Source organism: Hemitrygon akajei, chromosome 5 (genome assembly GCF_048418815.1).
Source record: "Hemitrygon akajei chromosome 5, sHemAka1.3, whole genome shotgun sequence".
NCBI classification, from domain to species: Eukaryota; Metazoa; Chordata; class Chondrichthyes; order Myliobatiformes; family Dasyatidae; genus Hemitrygon; species Hemitrygon akajei.
In genome coordinates, this window is record NC_133128.1 from 158,855,120 (window position 1) to 158,881,184 (window position 26,065).

The following is a 26,065-nucleotide window of genomic DNA, read 5'->3' on the forward strand; positions in this document are numbered from 1 at the left end:
CATCTAATAGATAAATAATGTAAGATTCCATTTAACTACAAGTATTATTATTTTATGATTGAGTTCATCAATTAAATAGTTGTATGTTTCTAATCTGAGCCAGAATCTCCACATAGCACAAAGCTTACATTAAGAGTTATAGTTTTTAATGCATGTCCCAAGGTGTCCTAGATTGGACTCAGAATGAATCTGAGATGGACAGCTTCTAATAGACATTGGGGCATTTTAAACTGAGATACTTAGTTGTGACTTTTAAATTCATTTTAAAATCTGAACTTCTAGCTACAGTTTTTGTGTAACTCAACATGAGCACCCTGACCTGACCATTAACTGAAAATCAAATTGTGAACAGTGCAAGTTTATTATAAAAACAGTGAATTGATGCAAGGTTCTCTATATTGCCAAGTTTCTGGCTTGGAATTCTTGTCATCAAAAATATATTCACTTAAACACCTGAAATACAGCTTTTATAGTGTTAAGGGATACATCAGCTTGGAATTTTGTTTCCATCCTGCCACATTTTACTTGTGTTTAAACAAACATTAAGAGCCTGGCTGTGACGTGATACTTTGGTTTTGTTTTATTGCTGAGTCATGTGAAGTCCAAACTTGGAACACAAGCCATGGATTGAGTACATATTAACAACTTAGGTATGCTTTCTTCAAATGGAATGCCAGTTACAAGGTGGCCACCGAGATCAGGGGCGCACACTCGAAATGATGTTCATAATGGTGTCCAAATGCTTGCGACATCTATAAGCTACCAAGCCTCCCTTATTGGCCCATCTGTCTGACCCTGTAGCCCCATCCACTGGCGTGTTATACACCAGCTCAGGAAGTTCATCTAGATTGCCATCTTTTCTTCTTTTCAAGTATTCTCGAAAGTCTACCATGCCTCCTCCCAGGGACTTCAGTATAGCATGCGGTGCACAGCAGTCCCATTTGAAAGTGGTATCCTCCGACAAAAGGTAGACACTGACAAAACCTTGCACAGCACAGAGGCTCTTGTAGCCAGCACCTGCAGCGTAGTACAGCCGTAGCTTCGATAATGCTGACTTAATGCTCTGGCTTTCACTTGTGCTAATGACAGCCGACAGATCATTGTCTCTGTCTGGCATCTTCTCCTTCTGCCTTGGGACTTCACCCTGATCGTCACCTGCTTGAGAAGCTGTGTTCACACCGACTTGTAGTGAACATATATTGATGCCTTGATATGAAAGGCCCCAGAAATACTGTCCACTCCACCTAGGAAGAAATAACAACATCAAATGGAATTTAAAAATTTTGATTTAGTTAAACAGGAAAAACATACATCAGAAAGGAAGGCCAAGTTTTCATTTTCTTGGCAACACACGCAAAATGCTGGGGGAGCTCAGCAGGTCAGGTAGCATCTATGGAAAACAGTACAGTCGGTGTTTCAGGCTGAAACCGAGTATTGACCTCTTCATCCTGTCTGAGGAGCATTGCATCGATAGTAACCTGTCGCTGAAACTGCTTCTCTGTCTCTGGATGGTGCTATGTAGAGGATGTTCAGAGTTATCCATAATTGACCGTAGCCTACACAGCGCCCTTCGCTCAGCTACCGATGTTAAACTCTCCAATACTTTGCCCACGACAGAGCCCGCCTTCCTTACCAGCTTATTAAGACGTGAGGCGTCCCTCTTCTTAATGCTTCCTCCCCAACACGCCACCACAAAGAAGAGGGCGCTCTCCACAACTGACCTATAGAACATCTTCAACATCTCACTACAGACATTGAATGACGCCAACCTTCTTAGGAAGTACAGTCGACTCTGTGCCTTCCTGCACAAGGCATCTGTGTTGGCAGTCCAGTCTAGCTTCTCGTCTAACTGTACTCCCAGATACTTGTAGGTCTTAACCTGCTCCACACATTCTCCATTAATGATCACTGGCTCCATATGAGGCCTAGATCTCCTAAAGTCCACCACCAACTCCTTGGTCTTGGTGATATTGAGACGCAGGTAGTTTGAGTTGCACCATATCACAAAGTCCTGTATCAGTTTCCTATACTCCTCCTCCTGTCCATTCCTGACACACCCCACTATGGCCATGTCATCAGCGAACTTCTGCACATGGCAGGACTCCGAGTTATATTGGAAGTCTGATGTGTACAGGGTGAACAGGACCGGAGAGAGTACGGTTCCCTGTGGCGCCCCTGTGCTGCTGACCACCGTGTCAGACCTACAGTCTCCCAACCGCACATACTGAGGTCTATCTGTCAAGTAGTCCACTATCCAATCCACCATGTGAGAGTCTACTCTCATCTCCGTTAGTTTGTGCCTTAAGATCTTGGGCTGGATGGTGTTAAAGGCACTGGAGAAGTCAAGGAATGTAATCCTCACAGCACAACTGACCCCCTCTAGGTGAGAGAGTGATTTGTGCAGCAAATACGTGATAGCATCCTCCACTCCCACCTTCTCCTTATACGCAAACTGAAGAGGATCCTGGGCGTGCCTGGTTTGTGGCCTCAGATTCTGTATTATCAGCCGCTCCATGGTCTTCATCACGTGCGACGTCAAGGCAACAGGTCTGAAGTCATTCAACTCCTTTGGTTGTGGTTTCTTCGGTACCACCAGAGGGAGGCAATGGGCCGACAAGGAGATAGGGTGAGAGGGAGAAAAGGGGATGGGGAATGGAAAAGTGTGTGGGGGGTGCACGACCAGAAGTTTGGGAGATCGATGTTCATGCCATCAGGTTGGAGGCTACTCAGACGGAATATAAGGTGTTGTTCCTCCAGCCTGAATGTGGCCTCATCACGACAGTGGAGGAGGCCATGGACTGACATATCAGAATGGGAATGAGAAGTGGAATTAAAATGGGTGGCCACTGGGACATCCCGCTTCTTCTGGCAGACGGAGTGTAGGTGCTCTGCGAAACGGTCTCCCAATCTATGCCAGGTCTCACCGATATACAGAAGGCCACACTGGGAGCACTGGACACAGTAAATGACCCCAATATTCTCACAGGTGAAGTGTGGCCTCACCTGGAAGGACTGTTTGGGGCCCTGAATGGTGGTGAGGGAGGAAGTGTAAGGGGCTGGTGTAGCACTTGTCCACTTGCAAGGAGAAGTGCCAGGAGGGACTCTCTTTGACTTTCATTTTCTTGAGCCTGTTCCATAAGAACATTGAAAATGAGAGCAGGATTAGGCCATATGAGCCTTTAAAATTCTCTACCATTCGGTAAGATCACAGCTGATTTCATCATTCGTCTCACCTCTTCTTTCCAGCCTGTTTCCCTGGATCCTTTATTTTTCTGCAGTTCAAAAAGGGAATAACTTCTGCCCAACAATTCACCACAGCTGATCGGTAGTTTAAATCTATTTGCCCTCCTTGATCCCCTACCCCTTACTAACATTGCCTAACAACAAAAGTAAACAAAATTGACCAAAAACAACAGTTTGTTTTGAAATTATTAATGTTCTTCACATTTATTTTTTCAACACCATGAGTGTATTTAGATGCATTTTGCAAATGATTTCTAGTCTGTTAAGAACATTAACCTTTCTGTGGCAAAAGAGACCAGGCATCCATTATTTCCACTGTAACAATATACAGCATTGATTTTACACCATATACTGACGCTGCTTGCATAAATACATCAATTCATAGTATTTGACAAGCATAAAAAGGTACTTAGCATTTTTCTTTGGGTGATATTTCCCATTAATAAATTTACTAAAAAACAATTTGCATATAACTTGTAACAAAATGGCTCTCTTTGCTTTTCTTCCATGGTCCACTCTCCTCTCCAATCAGACTCTTTCTGCTTCGGCATTACCTCTTCCAGCTATCACCTCCCAGCTTCTCACTTCATCCCCGTCCCCCACCCCCCCACCTTCCCCCTCACCAGTTTTCACCTATCTCTTGCCAACGTAGTTCTTCCCCTTCTTATTCTGAGTTCTTCCCCCTTCCTCTCCCCTCCTGATAAAGGGTCTCGGCCCGAAACATCTAATGTTTATTCCTCTCCATAGATGCTGCCTGATATGCTGAGTTTTTCCAGCATTTTGTGTCTCTTACTTGCAGATATGCTGTACTTTTGGATGACATCCCAATTTGTTTCACAGAGACATATTCAGAAAGAAAAGCAAAATCTGGAAGAATACCCAAAATATTGGTTCAACAATTAGGTTTTAAAGGTATTAAAGGGGGAGAAATGGTTTGGATGAGAAATTTCACAACATGAGATCCATCCAGATGAAGGCCCTGTCTCTCCAAGTAGTCATAATGAGTGAAGATGAGTGGAGTGGCATATTATCTATGATGAAGTGTGGTTCACTTTGATAGTATCCTTTCTCAATCTCTCTTTTATGTTTTTGTCCGTAGATGTATTATATAAAAGATATTAAAAACAATAGACATTCAGTGGCCAATACCTCCTGCTACTGAGTGTGTGTTCATGGTCTTCTCTTGTTGTCGACCATCCACTTCAAGATTAGATTTATATGCATTCAGGGATGCTCTTCTGCACATCACTACTGTAACATGAGGTTATTTGAGTTACCGTCTCCTTCCCGTCAGCTTGAACCAGTCTGGCCATTCTCCTGATGACTGTTGTTAACAAGCCATTTCCACCCACAGAACTACTCCTCACTGGATTGTTTAACTTTTGTTGTTTTATACCATTCTCTGTAAATCTACAGACTGTTGTGCATGAAAATCCCAAGAGATCAGCAGTTTCTGAGATACCCAACCAACAACCATTCCTTGGTCAAAGTCACTTAGATCATATTTCTCTCCATTCTGATGTTCGATCCGAACAACAACTGAACCCCTTGACTATATCTGTATGCTTTCATGCATTGAGTTACTGCCACATGACTGGTTGATTAGATATTTGCACTAACGAGCAGGTGTATAGATATACCTAATGAAGTGTCCACTGAGTGTATTTGCATGTTGTTTAAAATCCACCATGTGTTGTAATTGTTCCAAATGCATTGGGATGATCCCAGTTGATCATGCCATCAAATAGATGAGTAGGGAGGAAGGACGAATTTGAGCATCTTTATGTGGGTACTATGATTATGTTTTGGCAATAAAAAACAGGTTTCAGTAAGCACATTGCTTCTTCAAAATACAGCAGTCATTTCAATGACTGTTGTTCTTTTTTGTAAGGATTTAATGTTTGCTGGTAAACATGTTTAAACATGTTTAAACATTTAATGTTTAATGGAATAAAACAGCTCCTTATAACAGCAATGGAATTGAAAGTAGCAATGGTAAATTCAAATTACAAACATTTTTTCAAGAACAGGGATTTTTTAAAAAAAATGCAAAGTTGTATTTAGGATTTTGTAGTATGGTCTACACACTTAAAAACAGGTTTGCAGTACATTTATTTCAACTTGTCCTGGAGTTTTGTTAGCAAGAGATCATCTAACATACATTGGCTTTATCTTGAGTGGTAGACGTACAGATGCTCACTAATTCTCCTGGCAATGATGAATTCTCACCCTGCCTCCCTCCAGAGATACTTTTGGAATCCAGTGATAGGCAGAGTATCTAAGGAAAGGACTGATGTCTTCCCTCATGTTATAACTGGCGTGATGATTATACAGTGACATTACCAGAGCGCAGTACTCCCTCGAGTGAGGTTAGATGTAGTGATAGAGTCTAATGTCCACCTTTCTAAAAATGAGAAGGAAATGTATCTTGTCCTGCCTTCCCTGTGTCAGTGTCATTGTTGGTGCTGGCAGTTATTATGAATGCTCAGTTCTCATTTAAAGACTAAACAGTAGATAAACTCTAATGATATTACAAGAGCACCATCTACTGTCCTTACGACAGGCTAGCATTGTGTATTTGGACTTATTCTTTTATTTTCAATGTTTAGGTATTAATACATTTCACAGAGTTCTTAACCTTTCTTGCAAGACTTTCACTCTTGCCATAGCGTTCTTTGATTCTATTTTCAATGGAGGTGTTGTCTGAACCAGCAGAGGGTAAGGCCAAGGGAGGCAAAGATTCTCCAATGAGTATTGCGGGAAAGGGAAGGAAAGATGCACTAAAGGGTTGGAGGATAGTCAGGCAACAAAGGTGAGCCAACTAGACTAATAAATTTCACCTTCTTGTAGTGTTGGAAATAACATATTGGAACCAAAATAGGTCATATGGCACATTGAGAAATAAGAGTGAGGTGGACAACAGAAAGGAGCTCCAGAAGGTACAAATCCTCTGCCACCATCCCTGGCAGTGTGTTTCATGCACCAAAGAATATACAAATCTTGCTCTCATGTAACTAGTATGAGGTACTATAGCATATACCAGACATGTGAATGACTTGAGCCTTGAACACTGAGGAAGATGAAGCCTACAACTTTGAGGGATGAGATAACATTGATTAACAGGCTTTGCCCATCTTGGCTCCAGCCAAAGAATCTGAGATGATCATATTCTTCAAGGTCTGTGATTTCAAGTTTTCATGTGTTAGTGATTGACATTAACTGCACTGCCCCACACCCTGATGATTTCCTCAGACCTCATCTTTCAAGCATCACTTGATCATCTGCCCAGGTCTTCCCAGTCTCTCCTTAACCCACCTTGCCAGTGTAAACAATCTAATCAAACAACTAGCCCACATATCCTCAACCACTCTCCATATCTTTCCCATCTCACCAATCATTTCCACAGCTGACACCCCCCCCACCCCATGCCTTTCCACTCATCACCCACAAACAGATTGTCTCCTCCACCCTGGTGATCCCACCATATTTCTGCCACAATCCACCCCTCCCATTCCACACGCTCCCTCTCAATCATTCCTTTTCCACTCGCATCCTCTGCTGATCAACATTTGCATGCAACCTCCAGTTTCCACAAGGGTGGATAACTGCAGTAGAAAAGCTTTTTGACTATGTCTGCCAAAGGCCTTGCAAATGGTAGAGTATTGGGATGAGTGGTTTTTATAATGAACTGGTTTAGGCTCCTTCTGCAACGCCAGTATAGTATGTACATAGCACTTCCTCAACCAATTGATTTTGATTACCTTCCAGGGATGATATTCATTTTAACTTTGGGAAGAGAAACATAATAACAATTGAGACAGTAAACCTTGATCTAACAGGAAGGAGAAAGATTGGTTGAGCACAATGAAACATAGCAATATGGAAGTTATTAAGTAATGGCCCTTCATTTAGTCTGCTCTGCCATTCAATACAATTATGACTTATTTACCCTTTCAATTCCATTTTCCTGCTCTCCCTTGTTGGCTTTTGTGTCCAGAAAATTGTCAATATCCTTCTTAAATATTTTCAGTGACTTGACTGCCACTCCCTCTCTAAGGGAGAATTCCAGGGGTTCATCAGCTTTGAGGGAAGAAATTTCTCCCCAACTCAGACCTACCTAGGTGCATCAGGTTAATGCACCTTCAGACTTCAATGGAGTAATGCTAATTCAACTGTTTCCATAAGGGATTATCGTAATTTGATCTGCCACCTTCTGCGTCTGCTCAAACCTACAGATCCCTTACCACCCTCCTGTTATCGTCAATGGTATGAAATGGCTGGCTAATCACTTCCCTGTTGGGAACTAAGTTGAAATTACTCTAATATCTCAAATCAACTTAGTGAGAAATTGAGAAAACCACAGACAATCTTTCTTCCTCTCATCTGTTCATAATCAGTTTGCTGTAAGTTTGAACCCACATATATATGTCATAATTGTTGAAAAATCTGTGGAAACAGTGCTGAGGATCAGCCGTGATATGTCAGTGCAATGCATTACAAAGCAGAACTCATGGAGTCATACACACAGAAATAGATCCTTCAGCCCACTTGGTTTATGTTGAACAAGAAAAGCCCAGCAGGCTCTCAGTGTTTGGCCCACAACTTTGTAAATTTTTACTATCCATCTGCATGTCAACTGCTTTTTAAAAGCTATTGTTGCACCTGCCTCAGCCATTTCATCTGGCAGCTCATTTCACATACATACCACCCTCAAAAGAAGTTGACCTTCAAGCTCCTATTAAATCTTTCCCCTCTTACTCTAAACCTACGCCTTCTAGTTCTTGACTCTCCAGCCTTGAGGAAAAAATTGAGCACATTCACCCTGTTTACCTCCCTCATAATTTTATGCACCTTGAGACAATCACCTCTCAACCTCCAAAGAATAAAGTCCTAACTTGTCCAAACGCACTCATAAATCAGTCCCTCACATCCTGGCAACAGAACTATAAACCTTTTCTGCACTGTTTCTAAGTTTAATAACACAATTTTTTTATAGCAAGGTGACTAAACTGTACACAATATTCCAAGTGTGGCCTTACCCGCATCTTATACAACAACACAATGACTTCCAAACTTTTATACTCATGCTCTGACTGATGAAGGCCAGCTTGTCAAAAGCCTTCTTCACCACTGACTGCTTACCTGAGACTGTCTGGGTCACGGGTTACAAACGGCTGGTTGATGACACCCATTATTGGCAGCCCAGAACTTCGGTTGTACACTCCAATTAGAATAGTTACACACTGAAGGCCTTTGGAGTATATTCCATCTTTTGACTTCTCGTCAGCATATCCTTTTATGTACTGAAATGTTGAGTCTGAAGAGACAAGAACATTTTTGCAAACAAAAAAATTGATTTATCTTCACACACCTCAAAGAACTGCTGAAGCCTAAAATCGGAATTAAAAATAGAAACTGCTAGAGATACACAGCGGATCAGGCTTACAAAGAGAAACACAATTTTTGAAAGACGGTTGGACTAGTTACATGGATAAGAAACATTTAGAGGGATCTGAACCAGAAGCTATCAAATGGGATTAGCTTGGATGAGCATCTTAAGGGCTTGCTTCCATGCTGTATTACTTTATGCCAATAATATTTTTGGCTGAGCAACTTCATCAGAACCTTCATATTGGAAGGTAAGACTGACATTGACAGCTGCCCTCCTGGGCATGTCCTAATGTCTTATTAGTGGCAAAACATAAAGAAATTTATTTTGATCTTAACTTCCACATTAGGTAATCCAGTCCCATTTTATCAGAGAAATTCCCTTTGTTCCACTCATTCCCATTCCCAACCTTCACCCCAAACTAATCTGTTTCTTTCTGGTTGCTTTGCAGGGTTCTGGACCAAAAGTTTTAGTTGTTTCTCTCTCCACAGATGCAACCTGATCTGCTGAGCATTTCCAGCATTTTCTGTTTTAATGAGTAAAGAGTGGCTTGTTGTATCAGGATATTGTCAGAGGTATAATTTAACAACCAATGAATAGTTCTTAAAATTTGCTCATGGAATTTTTCTTTGGGTACGATAACAAAGGCAGATCATACTTGGAGAAGCTGGTTCATAAAGGTGATTTTTTTTGGGACAATAAGACAGCAGCCAGGGCTGAAAAAATAAGGATGGTGGAGGTCAGAAGTTTGTTGACTCATACCTTTAAATGTGTTGTCTACCACAGTCTCACGGAGAAACAAGTCAGAAATAAATGGCTAAATTTATGCATATTGTATTTGATTCATATGATCAATCTGCTGTAGCCTTCAGGGAGTGTGCTGTATCCTTTGGATTTTATTGAGAATATTTATACCAATTAAAGATTTATCTCTACTCAGTGGTCATTGCTATATCAGACGAAGACATATTAGCTTTATTGCCACATGTACATCGAAACATCAAAACATGCAGTGAAATGTGTCATTTAACTTCCGAGGATGTTCTTGGGGCAGCCTGAATGTGTCACAATGCTTCTGGCGCCAATATAGCATTACATTGTATATGCAGAGTTTTTATATATCTGTATAGGTCGCTGGCATTGAATTCTCCTCCCCACAGCATGACAATTCTCTCATGCTGTGAGTAAGTTCATTGACCACTCTGATAAATAGATGCAAAATTTCCTACTAGGGATGACATTCAAATGTTTAAAAAGCCTGGAAGTAGTCTATCCATTAACCACTTGCACTGCAATTTTGTTTAAGTCATTTTTTATTATAAATTATGCTCTCCTAAATATGAAGCTCATAGAAACATATAAATTTATAGGGTCAATATTAATGAATGTAATCAGTATGTGCACTCCACACGGAGGACTCAGTGGTGCAAATCTACACCTGGGTTTGAACAAACTACAGTCCAGAAAATATATCTCAATTTGCATCTGATGACATTCATGGTGCCTTTCAGTTACAATATTTAACAACTGTGAGACATACCAATAAAATACCCTTGCAAATAAATCTGAACATCAAAGAACTGCAGATTTTGGAAGAACCTGATGTGAAACATTAACTCTGTTTTGCTTTCCGCAGATGCTGTGAGCCTGCCGAGCATTTTTAGCTTCTTCTGTTTTTATTTTAAATAAATCCGACACACTGAGGGTGGAGGAAGCCATTACCAATGTTTTTACAGTCATTACATGAAATAGGATTACGTGATTATTACAGCCATTGTACCCATTGAGTCCAATAGAGCAATCTCATTCATATTCTACATGGAGGTCAGTGACCAGCGGTGTTCCGTAGGGATCTGTTCTGGGACCCCTCCTCTTTGTGGTTTTTATAAATTACCTGGATGAAGAAGTGGGGGGGGGCGGGGTTGCTGATGACACAAAGGTTGGGGGTGTTGTGGATAGTCTAGCAGGTTGTCAGAGGTTACAGAGGGACATCGATAGGATGCAGATCTGGGCTGAGAAGTGGCAGATGGACTTCAACCCTGATAAGTGTGAAGTGGTTCATTTTGGTAGGTCAAATTTGAAGACAGAATATATTATTAATGGTAAGACTCTTGGCAGTGTGGAGGATCTGAGAGATCTTGGTGTCTGTGTCCATAGGACACTCAAAGCTGCTGCACGGGGTGACAGTGTTATTAAGAGGGCGAATGGTGTGTTGGTATTCATCAGCTGTGGGATTGAGTTCGAGAGCTGTGAGGTAACGTTACAACTATGCAAGACTTTAGTCAGACCCCACTTGGAGTACTGTGTTCTATTCTTGTCACTCACTACAGGAAGGATGTGGATACTATAGAGAGAGTGCAGAGGAGATTTTCAAGGATGTTGACTGGATTGGAGAGCGTGTCTTATGAGAATAGATTGAGTGAATTTAGCCTTTTCTCCTTGGAACAATGGAGGATGAGAGGTGACCTGATAGAGGTGTATAAGATGATGAGAGGCATTGATCATGTGCATAGCCAGAAGCTTTTTCTCCCAGGGCTGAAATGGCTAACACAAGGGAACATAGTTTTAAAGTGTTTGGAAACAAGTACCGAGGGGATGTCAGGTGTAAGTTTTTCACTCAGAGACTGGTGGGTGCATGGAATATGCTGCCAGAAGCAGTGGTAGAAGCAGATTTAATAGGGTCTTTTAAGAACCTCTTAGATAGGTCTAGAAAAATAGAGGGCTTTACGCTAGGGAAATTCTAGGCAGTTTCTAGAGTAGGTTACATGGTCAGCACAACATTGTGGGCTGAAGGGTCTGTAATGTGCTGTAGATTTCTGTGTTCTATATGCTCATCATTCTCTGATTTTTTTCTCCCAGTCTCATTATTTTTGTTTTTTTAATCTTTAACTGCCCCTTGAAAGTAAAACTAATCATTATCTAGGGCACCAGGAGTCCACTAAGGGCATCACCAGGATGTGCCAGAAGAAACTTTGCTTCTTTTGTTTCTTTTAATTTGCACAATGTATCATTTAACAGAGTTCTATAAAATAGATTCACTACACCCGTTAAATTTTATATTTTCAAAAACTTCATTGATCATGGCTTCTTGCATTCAATACCTTGTTCTCAGACAAGGCCAATGCCAACCATCACTCACCACCAGGAATTCCTAATCCTTTTTTAAGATCCTATTCTTTCTTCAAAGTTCAAAGTAAATTTATTATCAGATTACATGTACACTGTATGTCATATATACAACCCTGAAAATCATTTTCTTGCGGGCATACTCAGCAAATCCAACAATCTTAATAGAATCATCGAAAGACCGCAACAGGTTGGACAAACAACCTGTGAAAAAGATAACAAACAGTGTGAATACAAGAGAGAAATTAATTAATAGGCAAATAAATAATAAATAAATATCTCTGCACCTTCTCAGCAACATGAAACATGTTTTCCAATTTTCTCTAGACCTAATTACAAGTTATTGACCTGAAACATTAATTTGATTTCTCTCTTCACAGAGTTGTACTGCTGAGTATTTCCAGCATTTTTCATTTCAGAGTTCTGACTAAGCTTAGTAATCTGTACAAAGTGTTATGGCATTCTGAAATTATATTTCCTTGGGAATCAATAAAACTACTCAGAGAAGTAATTACAGAATTCTTGGCACTTTCCAAAGCAGGACATACAAATCACATTTATTTACAAAACTATGCTGTCATTCTGAATTGTCATAACTCTGTCGCTATGGAATGCTTTGGAATGTCCCAAGAATTTTCTCATTATTACTCTGAGTTAATATTTTGGACCTGATATTACACCCAGAATCCCATAATGCACCTTAATAAGCTATCCCTATCCATTTAGGTAACTGATAGTCTGAGCACATTCCAGGGATGAGTACCTAGACACGTGTTACAAGCCGTAGGACTGAAATGTGTCTAAAGTCATATGCTTTTTTGCTGGTGGGGGAGGGGGATCATTGCTTTGCTGCTGCTTATGTGAAGGAGAAAGGAGCTGGGGGGCAGCTTTGGGTTTCTAACATTTAACTGTCATTTGTTCTTTGGGAAGCTCCTCTGTTTTTGTGTATGTTTGCTAAGAAAAAGAATTTCAGGATGCATATCGAATACATTTCTCTGACATTAAATGAACCTTTCTATTGAAGTCCAGCGCTCTTTGTCCCAGAGACTAAGTTCCTTCCACCGAGTCACAGACACAAAGGACAGTAAAAGATGCAAGCTTGCTAGTAGAAAATTATTATTGTGACCTAGCATGGTCTCCTTATGCTAGGCCCTGTGTCCATTTGCTACATACCTTCAAGGGAGGTTCCATCGGAAAAGAGAACAGTGCCTTTTGTAAAAACTGATTGTATAATGTATAATTTCAAGATATTGAAAGCCCTGTATTGGCAATGAAGAGATTTCAGACTTCGACATTTATATGGAATGTTCTTGTAAAGGGGATTGTCCACTGTACTCGAGATTAGAGTCAGAGCTTTTACCAAGTCTCTGCAGTTTCAAAAGATGTGTGGGACTGAGGTGATTGAGTTAGATGTGCATAGCAGCACCATTAGTCAGAGGATCAGTTTCTTTTCAGTCTTCTGTCAATAATCTGTTGATGTCTGAAATTTCTCTAGTCAGGCACAGGTGGGGGTATAAGGCAATTTCTAGTGTGCTGGAATGGAACAGCTGAGGTGACATATTCAGGAACAGTGGATTAAAATTCCTCACTCACAAGTCATTTCAGCAAGTGAGGTGTCCATAGTATTTAAATACGCTTCCTGGACATAGCAGCAAGGTCTTCAGCGCAGCTCATTTCCACTACAGTTGTTAAATAATTTCTCTGTGCTGAGTGACAGTATCAAGCCTATATGTTATTATTTTGTAACTAAATAATTTGGATTTGGTCCATATTGACCAGAACCAAAATCTAATCTGCATTCCAGAATTCTGACCTGTTTTTGTCAGCATCATGGAGAAGGGAGAAGGAAATACATCATGGGATTCTTTATAACATTCTAATTACTTGTTTTTGGCAATTTTAGACTTTGTCAGTCCTATCAAATATTGCAGAGATATTAACTAAGATACAACTAAGATCTGAGGGTAGGACTTGACAGAACATGACAAATTAGATTCTGGCACTTTTATAACGTGAAGTTTTACTGTCATCTGGAGTTCAATATCCATCATCGGACCACCGTGCTTACATCAAAATTATGAAGTTTATTCAAGTGAGGCCTGGAATTTCACAGCTCGACAAAAAAGTTTGCAAATTCTCTGCTTACCTTAAAAAAGGTCAGTAACAAGATTATCATCAACATCCCAATGTGAATTGCAGCTCATTTCTGTTGAGTCTGAGCACAACTACATAACTACATATCGATTAAATAAAAGCATGCACATGGGAGAAGGCTTTAACTGATGTATTCACATGAGAGAGAGAGAGGGAGAATGGCACCTCTGGACTTGTGTGGACTGGCATCAGGTTTGGCAGGTGACTTGTCTGAGACAACATTCTCAGTTTCCAGTGTCACGCTGCTGTCAGTGACGTCATCACTGAGAGGTGATTTCCCTACCTTGTTTGGATCCAGTCAACTCAAGTGTGTTCTTTGGTTGAGCATCCAGTGTCTGGTCCACATGATGTCCCCATGTCTGATCTCCAACACCGACTGTGTACGTCAGTGGTCCAATACTCATGGCTATCCTACCGGGTGTCCACTTGTTTTCTCAGTAATCACGCACTAGGACTTCCTATCCAAGCTCGAAGCTCCTTGCTGCTTCACTTGGCAATTCTGTACTTCTCTCTGGAGCTCTGGTTTCAGAAGGTCTATGCAAAGTCTCAAATTCCTGCTCATGAACTGCATTGCATGTGTTTGATTTGTTGTCGCATGAGCAGAGTTCCAAAATGCAAAAGGGAAGTTGTCCACCTTGTGCTGTAGAGAAATATCCTCCTTGTCCATCACTTTAAAGGACTATTTGAAGGTTTGGATAAACCTTTCAGCTAACTAACAGAGGGCAGTGCTTAGGACGATGGCACCTAATGGCAACTCCTTTGCTTGCATCTTCGGAAACAGCTCTATTTCTATCTTTAATATCTCCTTTTTTCCCTTTCAAGTTTCTTTTGAAGACCCTGACTTGGAGTTACATGCTGACTTTGGCTCTTTGTGGGAATGGAACTCGCTCTTGGGGTGTCATGACTGGCTGCTTTTCGATTTACCAAGGATGTGGCCTGAAGACTAGCGTGCCTTCAGGGAGCCGGATTTTCATGGCTCTGGAGGTGGGTGGATTCAAGGTCGATCCTGCCACCTGGAGTGTCATGGGAGTACACGGAAGATTGAAAGCAGTGAGCTGGCTGCTAGTTGTGTGCCCAGAGACCCGAGTTCTTTGGGCACAGAGCTCAGAAAAAGCGACAGAACAGATTTTAACATCATATATTGGCAAGTTGTTTGCTATGTCTCCCCCCTTGCTGTGAATGGGGACACCTCTTTTTCCCTTATTAGGGAGAGAGAGAGCCTGTGCTACATCAAATTACCGGGTGAACAAGTAGTCTTTTGGGTACTGCAAGTCTGTGTCTTTATTGATGTTTTGCTGCATGTTTGAGAGCTCAGTGGAGAATGCAGATGCTTTTTTGCTGGTGGGGGAGGGGGGCCATTGCTTTGCTGTTGTTTATGCATGGGAGGGAGGAACTGGGGAACTTTGGGGTTCTGACATTTAACTGTCATTCATTCTTTAGGGCACTCCTCTGTTTTCATGGATGCTTGCAAAGAAAAAGAATTTCAGGATGTATATTGTATACATTTCTCTGACATTAAATGTACCTATTGAAACCTATTGACTTTAAGGGTGCATTTTGAACTTTGTGGCATCCTGAACAGCTTTTGGCCAAGTTTTCAATCTCCTCATCTATTACCAGCCAACACACTGTACCCAGGTGTCCTTCATGAAGATTTTCTAACACTCTGGTGTGCAGGTTAGAGGAAACCACAACACGAAATTGACACATTAGCATTTTTTGACAGACCAACAGTGGGTCTTGTCTTGGTGAGAACTCTGGAAACATAGGGTTACCATGAGCTGGCCATCCTTGTATGGTGATTTCATAGACTTTTGACAATGTTGGATCATTCCTTGTTTAAAAGTTTAGTTAAAGTCTGTCCCGAGCCTTATAGGCTCATCAGGTCGGGGCTTATTCCGGTTTCCGTGGTGTGAAGCAACTGAGAGTACAAGACTCCCCCCCAGATAGGACACCAGTCTATCGCGAGGTTAACTCCCAGCATTTTGCCGGTACCCATTTTCAGCTGGGTGGACTGGAGCAGTGTGTGGTTAAGTGCCTTGCTCAAGGACACTACACGCTGCCTTGGCTGGGGCTCGAACTCATGACCTTCAGCAACTGGTCCACCAATGCGGTGTGCAATACTTCTGCTGGGTTGCAGTATGAAGACTTTTCTTCTTCAGTTACCAGTAGTGGAAGATGTGACAAGCCATTAGTGTTGCTGTGTTGTTTGGTATCCTTGAACTCTTAAGTTATATGAGTGGGATCCAAGGAATAGCGTCCAATGTTGTAACCAGGTAGCAGGTATCACTGGGATTCCCTTCCTGGGATTGAAAATGGACACAAGGGGCTGGTGATCTGTCAGTAGAGTAACTATTTGCAGTGGAACTTCTTTATTCCCCATACTAAACTAAGGGCCTCTCGGTCGATCTGTACATAGTTGCATTCCACGCTCTTCAGTGATCTTGAAGCAAATGCAATTGGGTGTTCAGATCCATATCTCATATTGTGTGACAAAACAGCTCCAATCCCATAAGGGGACACATCACTTGTTGATTTGATGGGCAGGGATGGGTCTAATGGGTGAGCAGTTCATTGGATATTATTAGTCTCTTTATTTCCTTGAATGTTCTTTCACATCTTTCTGACCATTCCTACTTTGCTCTTGTCTGTACTAGTGCAATCAGTGGATGCAGCACTGTAGCAATGTTTGGGAGAAACTGGTAGTAGTAGTTTACAAGGCCCAAGTATAAACTGAGTTGTGGCACATTTTCTGGTTTGGAAAATCTTCCATCTTTTCTTGTGACATCTGTAAGCCAGGCTTGTCAATGACGTGTCCACAATATGAGATTTCAATCTCGAAAAACTCATAATTCTCTCTCTTTGCGTGCAGACCATACTCATTCAGTCTGGGAAGCACTTCTCTCCATTGAGGACATTTATAGCAGCAGGTGCAGAAAGAAGATCAAGGGGGACTCCAGTCACCCCAATCATAAACTGGTTCAGCTGCTTCCACCTGGCAAGTGGCACCACAGCATTAAAGCCAGGACCAATAGGCTCTGGGACAGCTTCTCTCTACAAGCCGTTAGATTTATAAATTCACCTGTCTGTACATTGCAACGGAGTCATAATGCAAAGATTTTTACTCCCTCATGTAGTGGGATGGATGTAAGATTTAAATAAATTCTAATTCTTTAACAAGATTCTGGAAGTGTTCTTCATCATTCTTACCAGTCATGATGATGTCATCAACGTTGTGTTCCTGAGATATCTTGGAGCAGTTGGTCCATTCCTCTTTGCCAAATTGCTGAGCTGATGTGACGCCAAAGACGAGACGATTATCCTGGAACAGTCCCTTGTGAGTGTTGATTGTGAGGAATCCTGCCTTCCCTTTCTTGATCATCTGGACAATGGGCATGGCCCAATCAGTCCACTCAACCTTGGAGAAAATTCCAGTTGCTTCCAAGCTCTGCAGTTTAGCATTCACATTAGAACATAGTGTGTAAGGCACTGGATGTGCTTTATGGAATCTTGGTGTTGCTGTTTCATCCAGTTCAATTCAGGCCTTCATGCCCTTGAGTTTACTAATCTTCTTCTCAAACACCTTCTCATCAGCATTAAGCAGCTGTGCCAGTCTCTGGTTAGTGCTGCCATTTGGGCTGCTGTTGCCTGTTGATGTCACACTGAGAGCTTTGATTGAGTGCCAGTCTAGTTGGATTTTTCTCAACCATTCACATCCAAAAAGTGTTGGTCCTCGAGTTTTCAATACATAAAGCTCTAACTGTTGTTTTTAAACAGCAAACATGAGGAAATCTGCAGATGCTGTAAGTTCAAACAACACACACAAAATGCCAGTGGACCAGAGCAGGCCAGGTAGCATCTATAAGGAGAAGCACAGTCGACGTTTCGGGCCGAGACCCTTCATCAGGACTAACCGAAAGGAAAGAGAGTAAGAGATTTGAAAGTTTTCAAATTTGAAATTTGAGATTTGAAAGATTTCAAATCTCTTACTACCTTTCCTTTCAGTTAGTCCTGACTAAGGGTCTCAGCCTGAAACGTCGACTGTGCTTCTCCTTATAGATGCTGCCTGGCCTGCTGTGTTCCACCGGCATTTTGTGTGTGTTGTTCTAACTCTTGTGTTTGGCCTCCATATGTCACCTTCACTTTCCATTTGCCTTTGGAGGACACTTTTTCACTTGTGTAAGTCTTCTCTCTTTTAATCTTTTTATTAGTATTAAAAATATTATGAACAAAATACAATTAAAATATTAATAATGGATTACAAACATATAAACTCCCATTACACATGAAGGAATACATAAACAATGAATACAGTATAAGTAAGCTTTCCCAAACATAAACCATATAGTGTATATATGAACAAGGTAAGTCTAGATATTCCATAATATATAATATAAAAAAAGAGAAAAAAAATAAATCTATATATGAAAGTTAACTAATCTACTAATCTAATATCTAAGAAAAAAAAACAAAAAAGGAAGAAAAAACTAAAAAAAAACTAAAAGAAAAAAGAGAAGAAAAAAAAAGGGCTGTTCATAGTATCTCACAAGCATACATAAACATCAATGTCGTCAACTCCGATCCTCTCAACATACATACGATTAAAGCTGAAAAAACCAATAAGCCTGGCACAGGGCCATTACATCATATGAAAATATTGAATAAATGGTCTCCATATCTTTTCAAATTTAATAGAAGTATCAAATACAGCACTTCTAATTTTTTCTAAATTTAGACATAACATAGTTTGAGAAAGCCAATGAAATACCGTGGGAGGATTAATTTCCTTCCAATTCAGCAAAATAGATCTTCTAGCCATCAAAGTGAGAAAAGCAATCATTCGACAGGTGGAAGGAGATAAGTGAAGTGAGCCCATCATCGGTAAACCAAAAATTGCGGTAATAGGATGGGGTTGTAAATCAATGTTCAGTACCGCCGAAATAATATCAAAAATATCTTTCCAATATTTTTCCAAAATCGGACATGACCAAAACATATGAGTTAAAGACACGATTTCTGATTGACATCTGTCACAAATAGGGTTTATATGAGAATAAAAATGAGCTAATTTATCCTTGGACATATGGGCCCTATGCACAACCTTAAATTGTATTAATGAATGTTTGGCACATATAGATGATGTATTAACTAATTGAAGAATTCTATCCCAATTCTCAATAGGAATAATACAATTAAGCTCTCTTTCCCAATCATTTTTGGTCTTATCAAAGGGCACTGAACGTATCTTCATAATTATATTATAAAGTTTTGATATAAGCCCTTTTTGAAAAGGGTTTAATTCAAACAAACTCTCCAAAATATCTGAAGACACAATATTTGGGAATGAAGGAAGTACCGTACTTAAAAAATGCCTAACCTGTAAGTATCTAAAAAAATGAAATCTAGGCAAATTATATTTATTTGCTAATTGCTCAAAAGACATAAAACAGTTGTCCAAAAATAAGTCAGAAAATCTTAATAATCCCTTAGTTTTCCAAGCCAAAAAAGCTTGATCTATAATTGAGGGGTGGAAAAAATAATTAGATACAATAGGACTATTTAACACGAATTGAGTCAACCCGAAAAATTTCCGAAATTGAAACCATATACGTAAGGTATATTTAACTATCAGGTTGTCGATTCGATTCGGCAATTTAGAAAGAGCAAAAGGGAGAGATGTCCCTAAAATAGAACCCAGAGCATAAGCAGATACTGATTTAGTTTCCAAACTCACCCAATGGGGGCCAAAAGGACCATCCCATTCTTTCAACCAACATATCAAATATCTAATATTAACTGCCCAATAGTAAAATCTGAAATTGGGTAATGCCAACCCACCATCCTTCCTTGTCTTCTGTAAGTATATTTTACCTAACCTGGGATTTTTATTCTGCCATATATATGAGGAAATTTTTGAATCAACATTAGTAAAAAAGGATTTCGGAATAAAAATTGGTACCGCTTTTAAAAATATATAAAAATTTAGGTAAAATGACCATCTTAATAGCATTAATCCTACCTATCAGAGACAAAGATAATGGTGACCACTTAGTAAACAAGCCTTTAATCTGATCAATTAAGGGTAGAAAATTAAACCTAAATAATTCTTTATGGTTTTTTGTAATTTTAATCCCTAAGTAAGTAAAAGAGTCTTTAACTAATTTAAACGGTAAAATACCATAGTTTGGGACCTGTCTATTCAAAGGAAACAATTCACTCTTATTAAGATTTAACTTATACCCAGAAAACTCACTAAATTGAGCCAACAATGATAAGACTGCTGGAATAGATTTCTCAGGGTTAGAGATGAATAATAATAAATCATCTGCGTATAAAGATACCTTATGAATATCTGTTCCACGATTAATACCCAAAATATCCTGTGATTCTCTGATGGCAATTGCCAAAGGTTCTAAAGCGATGTTAAATAGTAATGGACTAAGAGGACAACCTTGTCTAGTGCCCCGAAATAAACGAAAAAATGGAGATCTTTGATTATTAGTAAACACCGAGTGTGTAAGTCTTTAACGGTCTTCTCTAATGGTATCTTAGAAAACAATCTGTTGTAGTCAGCCTGTAGAAATATCCAGCTCCATTTTCAGTTTTATACCAGACTCATCTATTGTCATCCAGACGATTTTGTGATCTGCTTCAATTATACTATGCAGTTCTAGGCATGACAGTTCACCTATGTCTGACTCTGTGTTGTCTGATTCTGTTGTACATTCAGTCACTCTGTGCCTTTGCTTAGTTTTGTGTTTGAGACTTTTCACTGGGTTGTGCTTTTTTGTCTGCCTTGCACACTCTCTCTGTGTGACCTTGTCTCTGACACTTTCTGCAGGCTTTCTCTTTGAACCAACAGTCATTTGCATCATGGGAAATTTGCCACAGTGATGACATTTTTGGATTTTTGCAGCATTCAAGGACATTTTGTGCTTATCATATTCTAACTTCTTTTCTGTAGTTCTGCTGCATCCTTTGCTGTGGTCTCTAACGATGTTGCAATGGGTCAATGCCTGTTGTAAGGTTAAGCCTCTTTCAGCTAATAGCCGCTTTTGAGTGCTTTGACTGTGCATGCCACATACAAGCCTGTCCTTTAATGCATCAGAAAGTCCATCTCTAAAGTCACAGTACTGGTAAAGTTTGCAGTTCTGCAATGTATTCAGAGATGTTTTCATCTTTTGACTGGTTCCTTTTGTAAAATCTAAAGCTATTATTAGCAGTTTAGGGCTCAAGTGATTTTGTAAAATTGTAACAATTTCTTTGAATCTCTTGCTTGCTGGCTTTGCTGGGGTTACTAGGTTGCATAAGAGACTCTATGTTCTTGGGTCCATTAAGCTAAGAAGTGCAGGAGCTTTCTTTTGCTCCTCCACATCGCTCTCGTTACAATACAGTTCAACCCTCTTGATGTACAACTTCCAGCCTTAATTAGCACAAATTCGTCAGCTTTCCCGACTGAAGCCATCACTACGTTATTTTCACTTTGAATTCAGCGCGACTTTCACTGTTACTATGCACTGTACTCACACATTTGTTAGTGTCTGTGATGGCCTTCTACTTCTGTTTAACTCTCGCTGTTTTGTCCCGTAATTGTGCCATAACTGTTGGTGCAGCTCACGATATTTTCTGACATTCGGGTTCGTACTTGTTGCCAATTTGTTGTGTCCGTGCACAACTACGTATCAATTAAATAAAAGCACACATGTGGGAGATGCTTTAATTGGTGTATTCATGTTGCGGCGAGAGAGAGAGAGAGCAAAGCACATGCATAGACAACAGTGCATGTGTGGACAACAGATCAATACATAGGGCTAAGGAGGTGGGTCAAAAAGAAATAGATCCATACGTTACAATTTCCCAGATAAATCAAAGTAAAAAGGCCACTGTGAATAACTGTAGACTGGCTCTCACACAGCAGTCTGTATTTTTCTTCTGCTCCCCCCCCCCCCCCACCACCACCCCACTTCCTCCAGGTAAAATGCGGGGTGATTCCTCTGGAGACCATGCTGTCAGTTTAAATTATACCTATTTTATTGATATATTCTTGATGTAAAAGCATTAGATCCTAATGTAAAATAAGATTTTAGCATTTGCCATGCTTGCCTTCATAGGTTGAGGCATGGAATATAAGAGTTGGGATGTTGTGTTGCAGATATGGAAAGCATTTGTACGACCACATCAAGTATTGTGCACATTTCTGGGTGACACACTGCAGAATGGATGTGGTAGCAATTGAGAATGCACAAAATAAATCTGCCTGGATGTTGCTTGGAATGGAGGGCTGTGCTAATTAGGAGACTCGGAAGGCCTGGGATTATTCTCACTTGAGTGTAGATGGCTGAGGGGCGGCCTTAAGAGTGAACATCACAAAAAGCCTGTCCCGGTCTAACTATGTAAACACCATGGTCAAGAAAGTTCACCAATGCCTCTACTTCCTCAGGAAATTAAAGAAATTTGTCATGTTCCCCCTGACCCTTTCAAATCCTCACAGAAACATCCCTATCTGCTTGGTATGGTAACTGCTCTTCCCATGCTTACAGGAAATTGCTGAAAGTTGTGAACACGGCTCAGCACATTACAGCAACCAACTTCCCCGCAATGAACTCTATACTTCTCACTGTCTCTGTAATGCAATCAATATAATCAAAGATCCTACCCATTCTGGACATTTTCTCTTCTCCCCTCTTTCATCGGACAAAGTATACGAAAACCTGAAAGCATGTACCATCAGGTTTAAGGATAACTTTTACACCACTTTTATAAGACTATCGAATGGTTCCCTAGGATGATTACATGCACGCTTGACCATTGCATTGACGTTACAGGGACTTGAGGACCTGATTTATAGGGAAAGGTTGAATAGGTTAGGTCTTTATTCCCTAGATAATAGAAGATTGAGGGTGAGATTTGATAGCGGTAGGGGTAGAGATAGGGTAAATGCAAGCAGACTTTTTCCACTGAGGTCATGGGTTTAAGAGTGAAAAGTGAAATGTTTAAGAAAAACATGAAGGGGAACTTCTTCACTCAGAGGCTGGTGTGAGTGCAGAACAAGCTGCCAGTGTAAGAGGTGGATGTGTGTTCGATTTCAACACTTAGGAGAAATTTGGATAGATACATGATGGGAGCAGTACAAGAGTTTTATGGTCTGGGTGCAGGTTGATGGAATTAGGCAGATTAATGGTTCAGCATAGACCAAATGGGCCAAAAGGCAAATTTTTGTGCAGAGGTGTTCCATGACTCAATGACTCTGACTCAAAATCAACCTAGTTATGATCTTGTGACTTTATTATGTAGTGTTATTGTTTTATCTATGCCATCTCAACACATTGTGTAATGATTTGATCTGCATGAACAGTGTGCAAGGCAAGCTTTTCACTGTATCTTGGTATATGTGACAATAATGAAACAATAGTTAAAATAATAATAATAATTTTTTTATTATTATAAAATTATGATGGGTATAGATAGCATAAATGGTCAGAGTCTTTTTCCCAGGGCAGGGCAATCTCGACCAAGAAAGCATGGATGAGCAAAGAGGGGAGAAATTTAAGAGATGAGAAGGGTAAGTTTTTCACGAATAGAGTGGTCGTTATCCGGAATGAGCTGTAGGAGGAGAGGGTGGAGACAGCTGTGAAATTTCAATTGTAATTGCAAGATTTTAAAGACATTTAGATAGATACATGGATCGAAAAGGTGTGGCGGGATACAGCCCGAACTGTCAGCAAGTGGGATGATTGTAGATAAACACTATGGTAGGTGTGGACAAGGTGGGATGACAAGCCCACCCCGTGCTGTAATGCCCTCTGTGCTACAACTTCAATGCTGATTTTCATTGTCTGAATGGAAGGTGGAGGTGTAATGCTTTGCACATGACTGTTTCTTATCATTTCTCAATGAAAGATGCAATTTGCCGTTATTGCTTCATCATTATTACGAAACAGCTAATAGTTAAAAAAGATTAAATTGTCTCTATATATTCTGGATGTTTTCAGCATTTTAACTACTTTCTAACAGTTGTTAAAGTATACCAGTATAATTTAACAGTGTATTGTTCTTGTATAATAAGTTACATTTATATAGCACTTTAACAACAAAATATATTGTGGCATTGCACAGGAATACTGTCAAACAAAATGTGATTCTGAGTACTATGAGGAGATATTAGAGTTAAATTAAGATTTAACAGTCCTGGATTGTGATGATGATTTTAAATGTTTTGAACTTTGCTGCCAAGAAATTACAATATCTAAACAGAGTACAGACAGTGAAAGCTGTTCCTGCCATATACATAAATCTACAGTACATAACACATATACTTGGGTTCTAAATTTGAACTGTGTCTTTCTGAAGCATATTGTACCTTCTATTTTCAATGCAACATTCTAGGACAATGGAGCAGCTGTGCCTTCTGCTGATTATTGATGACACAGTCACGCAATCTACACTAAAGCTATCACAGTTTAAATCATGTGAGGGGACCAGGTTTCAGCTCCTCCCTCGTACTGACTAAAAAACAGAGGAAAAGAACTAAAAATTTGCATTAAATTTAGAAACGTACATAAAACTTGAATTCTTGAGCTTAACATATATCATTTTTTCCCCAGGATGTTACAAATAACTTCAAAAAATGTGGTATAATGGATGACGTACCACTTTAAAATGTGTATTTATAGGTGCTTACAGAGAAATATATCACCAACTAAAATAAGAACTTTGAAATTTTAAACAACAGAATTACCAAAATTGCCTAATTGCTTACATGATCAAAGTTCAAGTCATTTAAATTTATGTGAGTAGATTTTTTGATAAATTCATAGCCAGATGTCATAGTAAAACTGATCTTATTTTGAAGGAAGTGCTGGGTTAGCTGGTTTAGACGGTATTGACATTCACAGAAAGCTCACAGGAAGAGGTTTTCACATGCTGTTTTTTTAAAACATAGTACCTTGGCCTGAGATAAAATAGAATGAAAACTTATCATAACAGTAGTCAAACAATATTTGCTTGTGATGTATGCTTTACCTCAGTGCTGTTTCTGTGGCCTCAGGTTAAACATGATGGTGTTTCAATAAGTTGATAAAAATCTCAAGCTTTCAAAATATTAAGTAAATTCTAATACTTATCAAAGTATGAGTTTTTCATTAATTTATCAGTGCTTGCATAATACATAATAATGCCACAGAATATCCACAGGAATTACACAGGAACATTGTCTAACAAATCCTGACTCTGAAGTTCCATGAGCAGACATTAGAGAAGATGACCAAGTAAATGGTTAAAACTATTCAATTCCCAGCTTCTAAAGAGACCAAAATTATAGTTACACAGTCACTCCAGAGGCATATAGGGCTGGAGAGATGCAGAGGCAGGGAGAGCATGTAGAGGACTGCATACCAGTCAGTCTCAGTGTCCCTTAACTGGAAACCATTGAGGAAGCAGAAAATCTGCTCCACACTAACATCCAGGTCTGAGACCTTCAAGTCTGATGATCCTAAGCTATACAGGAAATTTAGGTACAATCTTCAAAAAACCATCAAGAATGCCAAGACCCAATGGCAGACCAAGCCACCAACTGTGGCAAGCTTTGTGTTCCATAACACACTACTAAATGAAAGTAGGCAGTATTGCTGGCAGCAACGCATCCTTCTGCAATGAACTCAATGTATTCTATGCACATTTTGAACAGAAATATCAGTGAAATGTCACCAGTTACCCCAACAGCCTATGATGCATCTATACCCATAGTCACTATCACATGCATCAGATCAGCCTTCCAGGGAGTAAGCTCATGGAAAGCAAATGGCCCTGATTGAGTCTGGAGCTGTGTCCTCAGATCATGCATCTACCAGCTGATGCGGTATTCCTTACTCCAATGTGAGATTCCCAACTTCTTTAACAAAACGACTATCATTCCAGTGCCAAAAAAAAAGGTAACAGCAACATCATGTCTCAACTCCTATTGTCTGCGCCCTGACAGATGAGGACCAACATACCAGACATCATCTTCACTGCCACACGGTTTTAGTGAACTATGTATTTGTACTCTGAGTTCCCTCTGCTACACAACACTCCTTAATAGCTCAATCATTCCAGGTGAGGTGACACTTCACCTGTGAGTGTGTTGGAGTCACACAGTGTTCGGTGCTCTCGGTG

The 26,065-nt window shown here is 40.0% G+C and overlaps 1 protein-coding gene across 6 annotated transcripts in view; it reads right to left on the reverse strand.

Annotated features, from left to right (window-relative positions):
* Positions 1 to 342: 342 nt before the first annotated feature.
* Positions 343 to 26,065, reverse strand: part of LOC140728368 (inositol polyphosphate 1-phosphatase-like) — a 65,965-nt gene continuing 40,242 nt past the window's right edge. For all 6 annotated transcript variants that reach the window (XM_073046983.1, XM_073046987.1, XM_073046984.1 and 3 more), the window contains exons 5-6: positions 8,386 to 8,560; positions 343 to 1,244 (exon numbers count right to left, since the gene is read on the reverse strand). In XM_073046983.1, the coding sequence (XP_072903084.1) occupies positions 698 to 1,244; positions 8,386 to 8,560 (722 nt within the window). In that variant the 3' untranslated portion in view covers positions 343 to 697. The remainder of the gene's footprint in view (positions 1,245 to 8,385; positions 8,561 to 26,065) is intronic.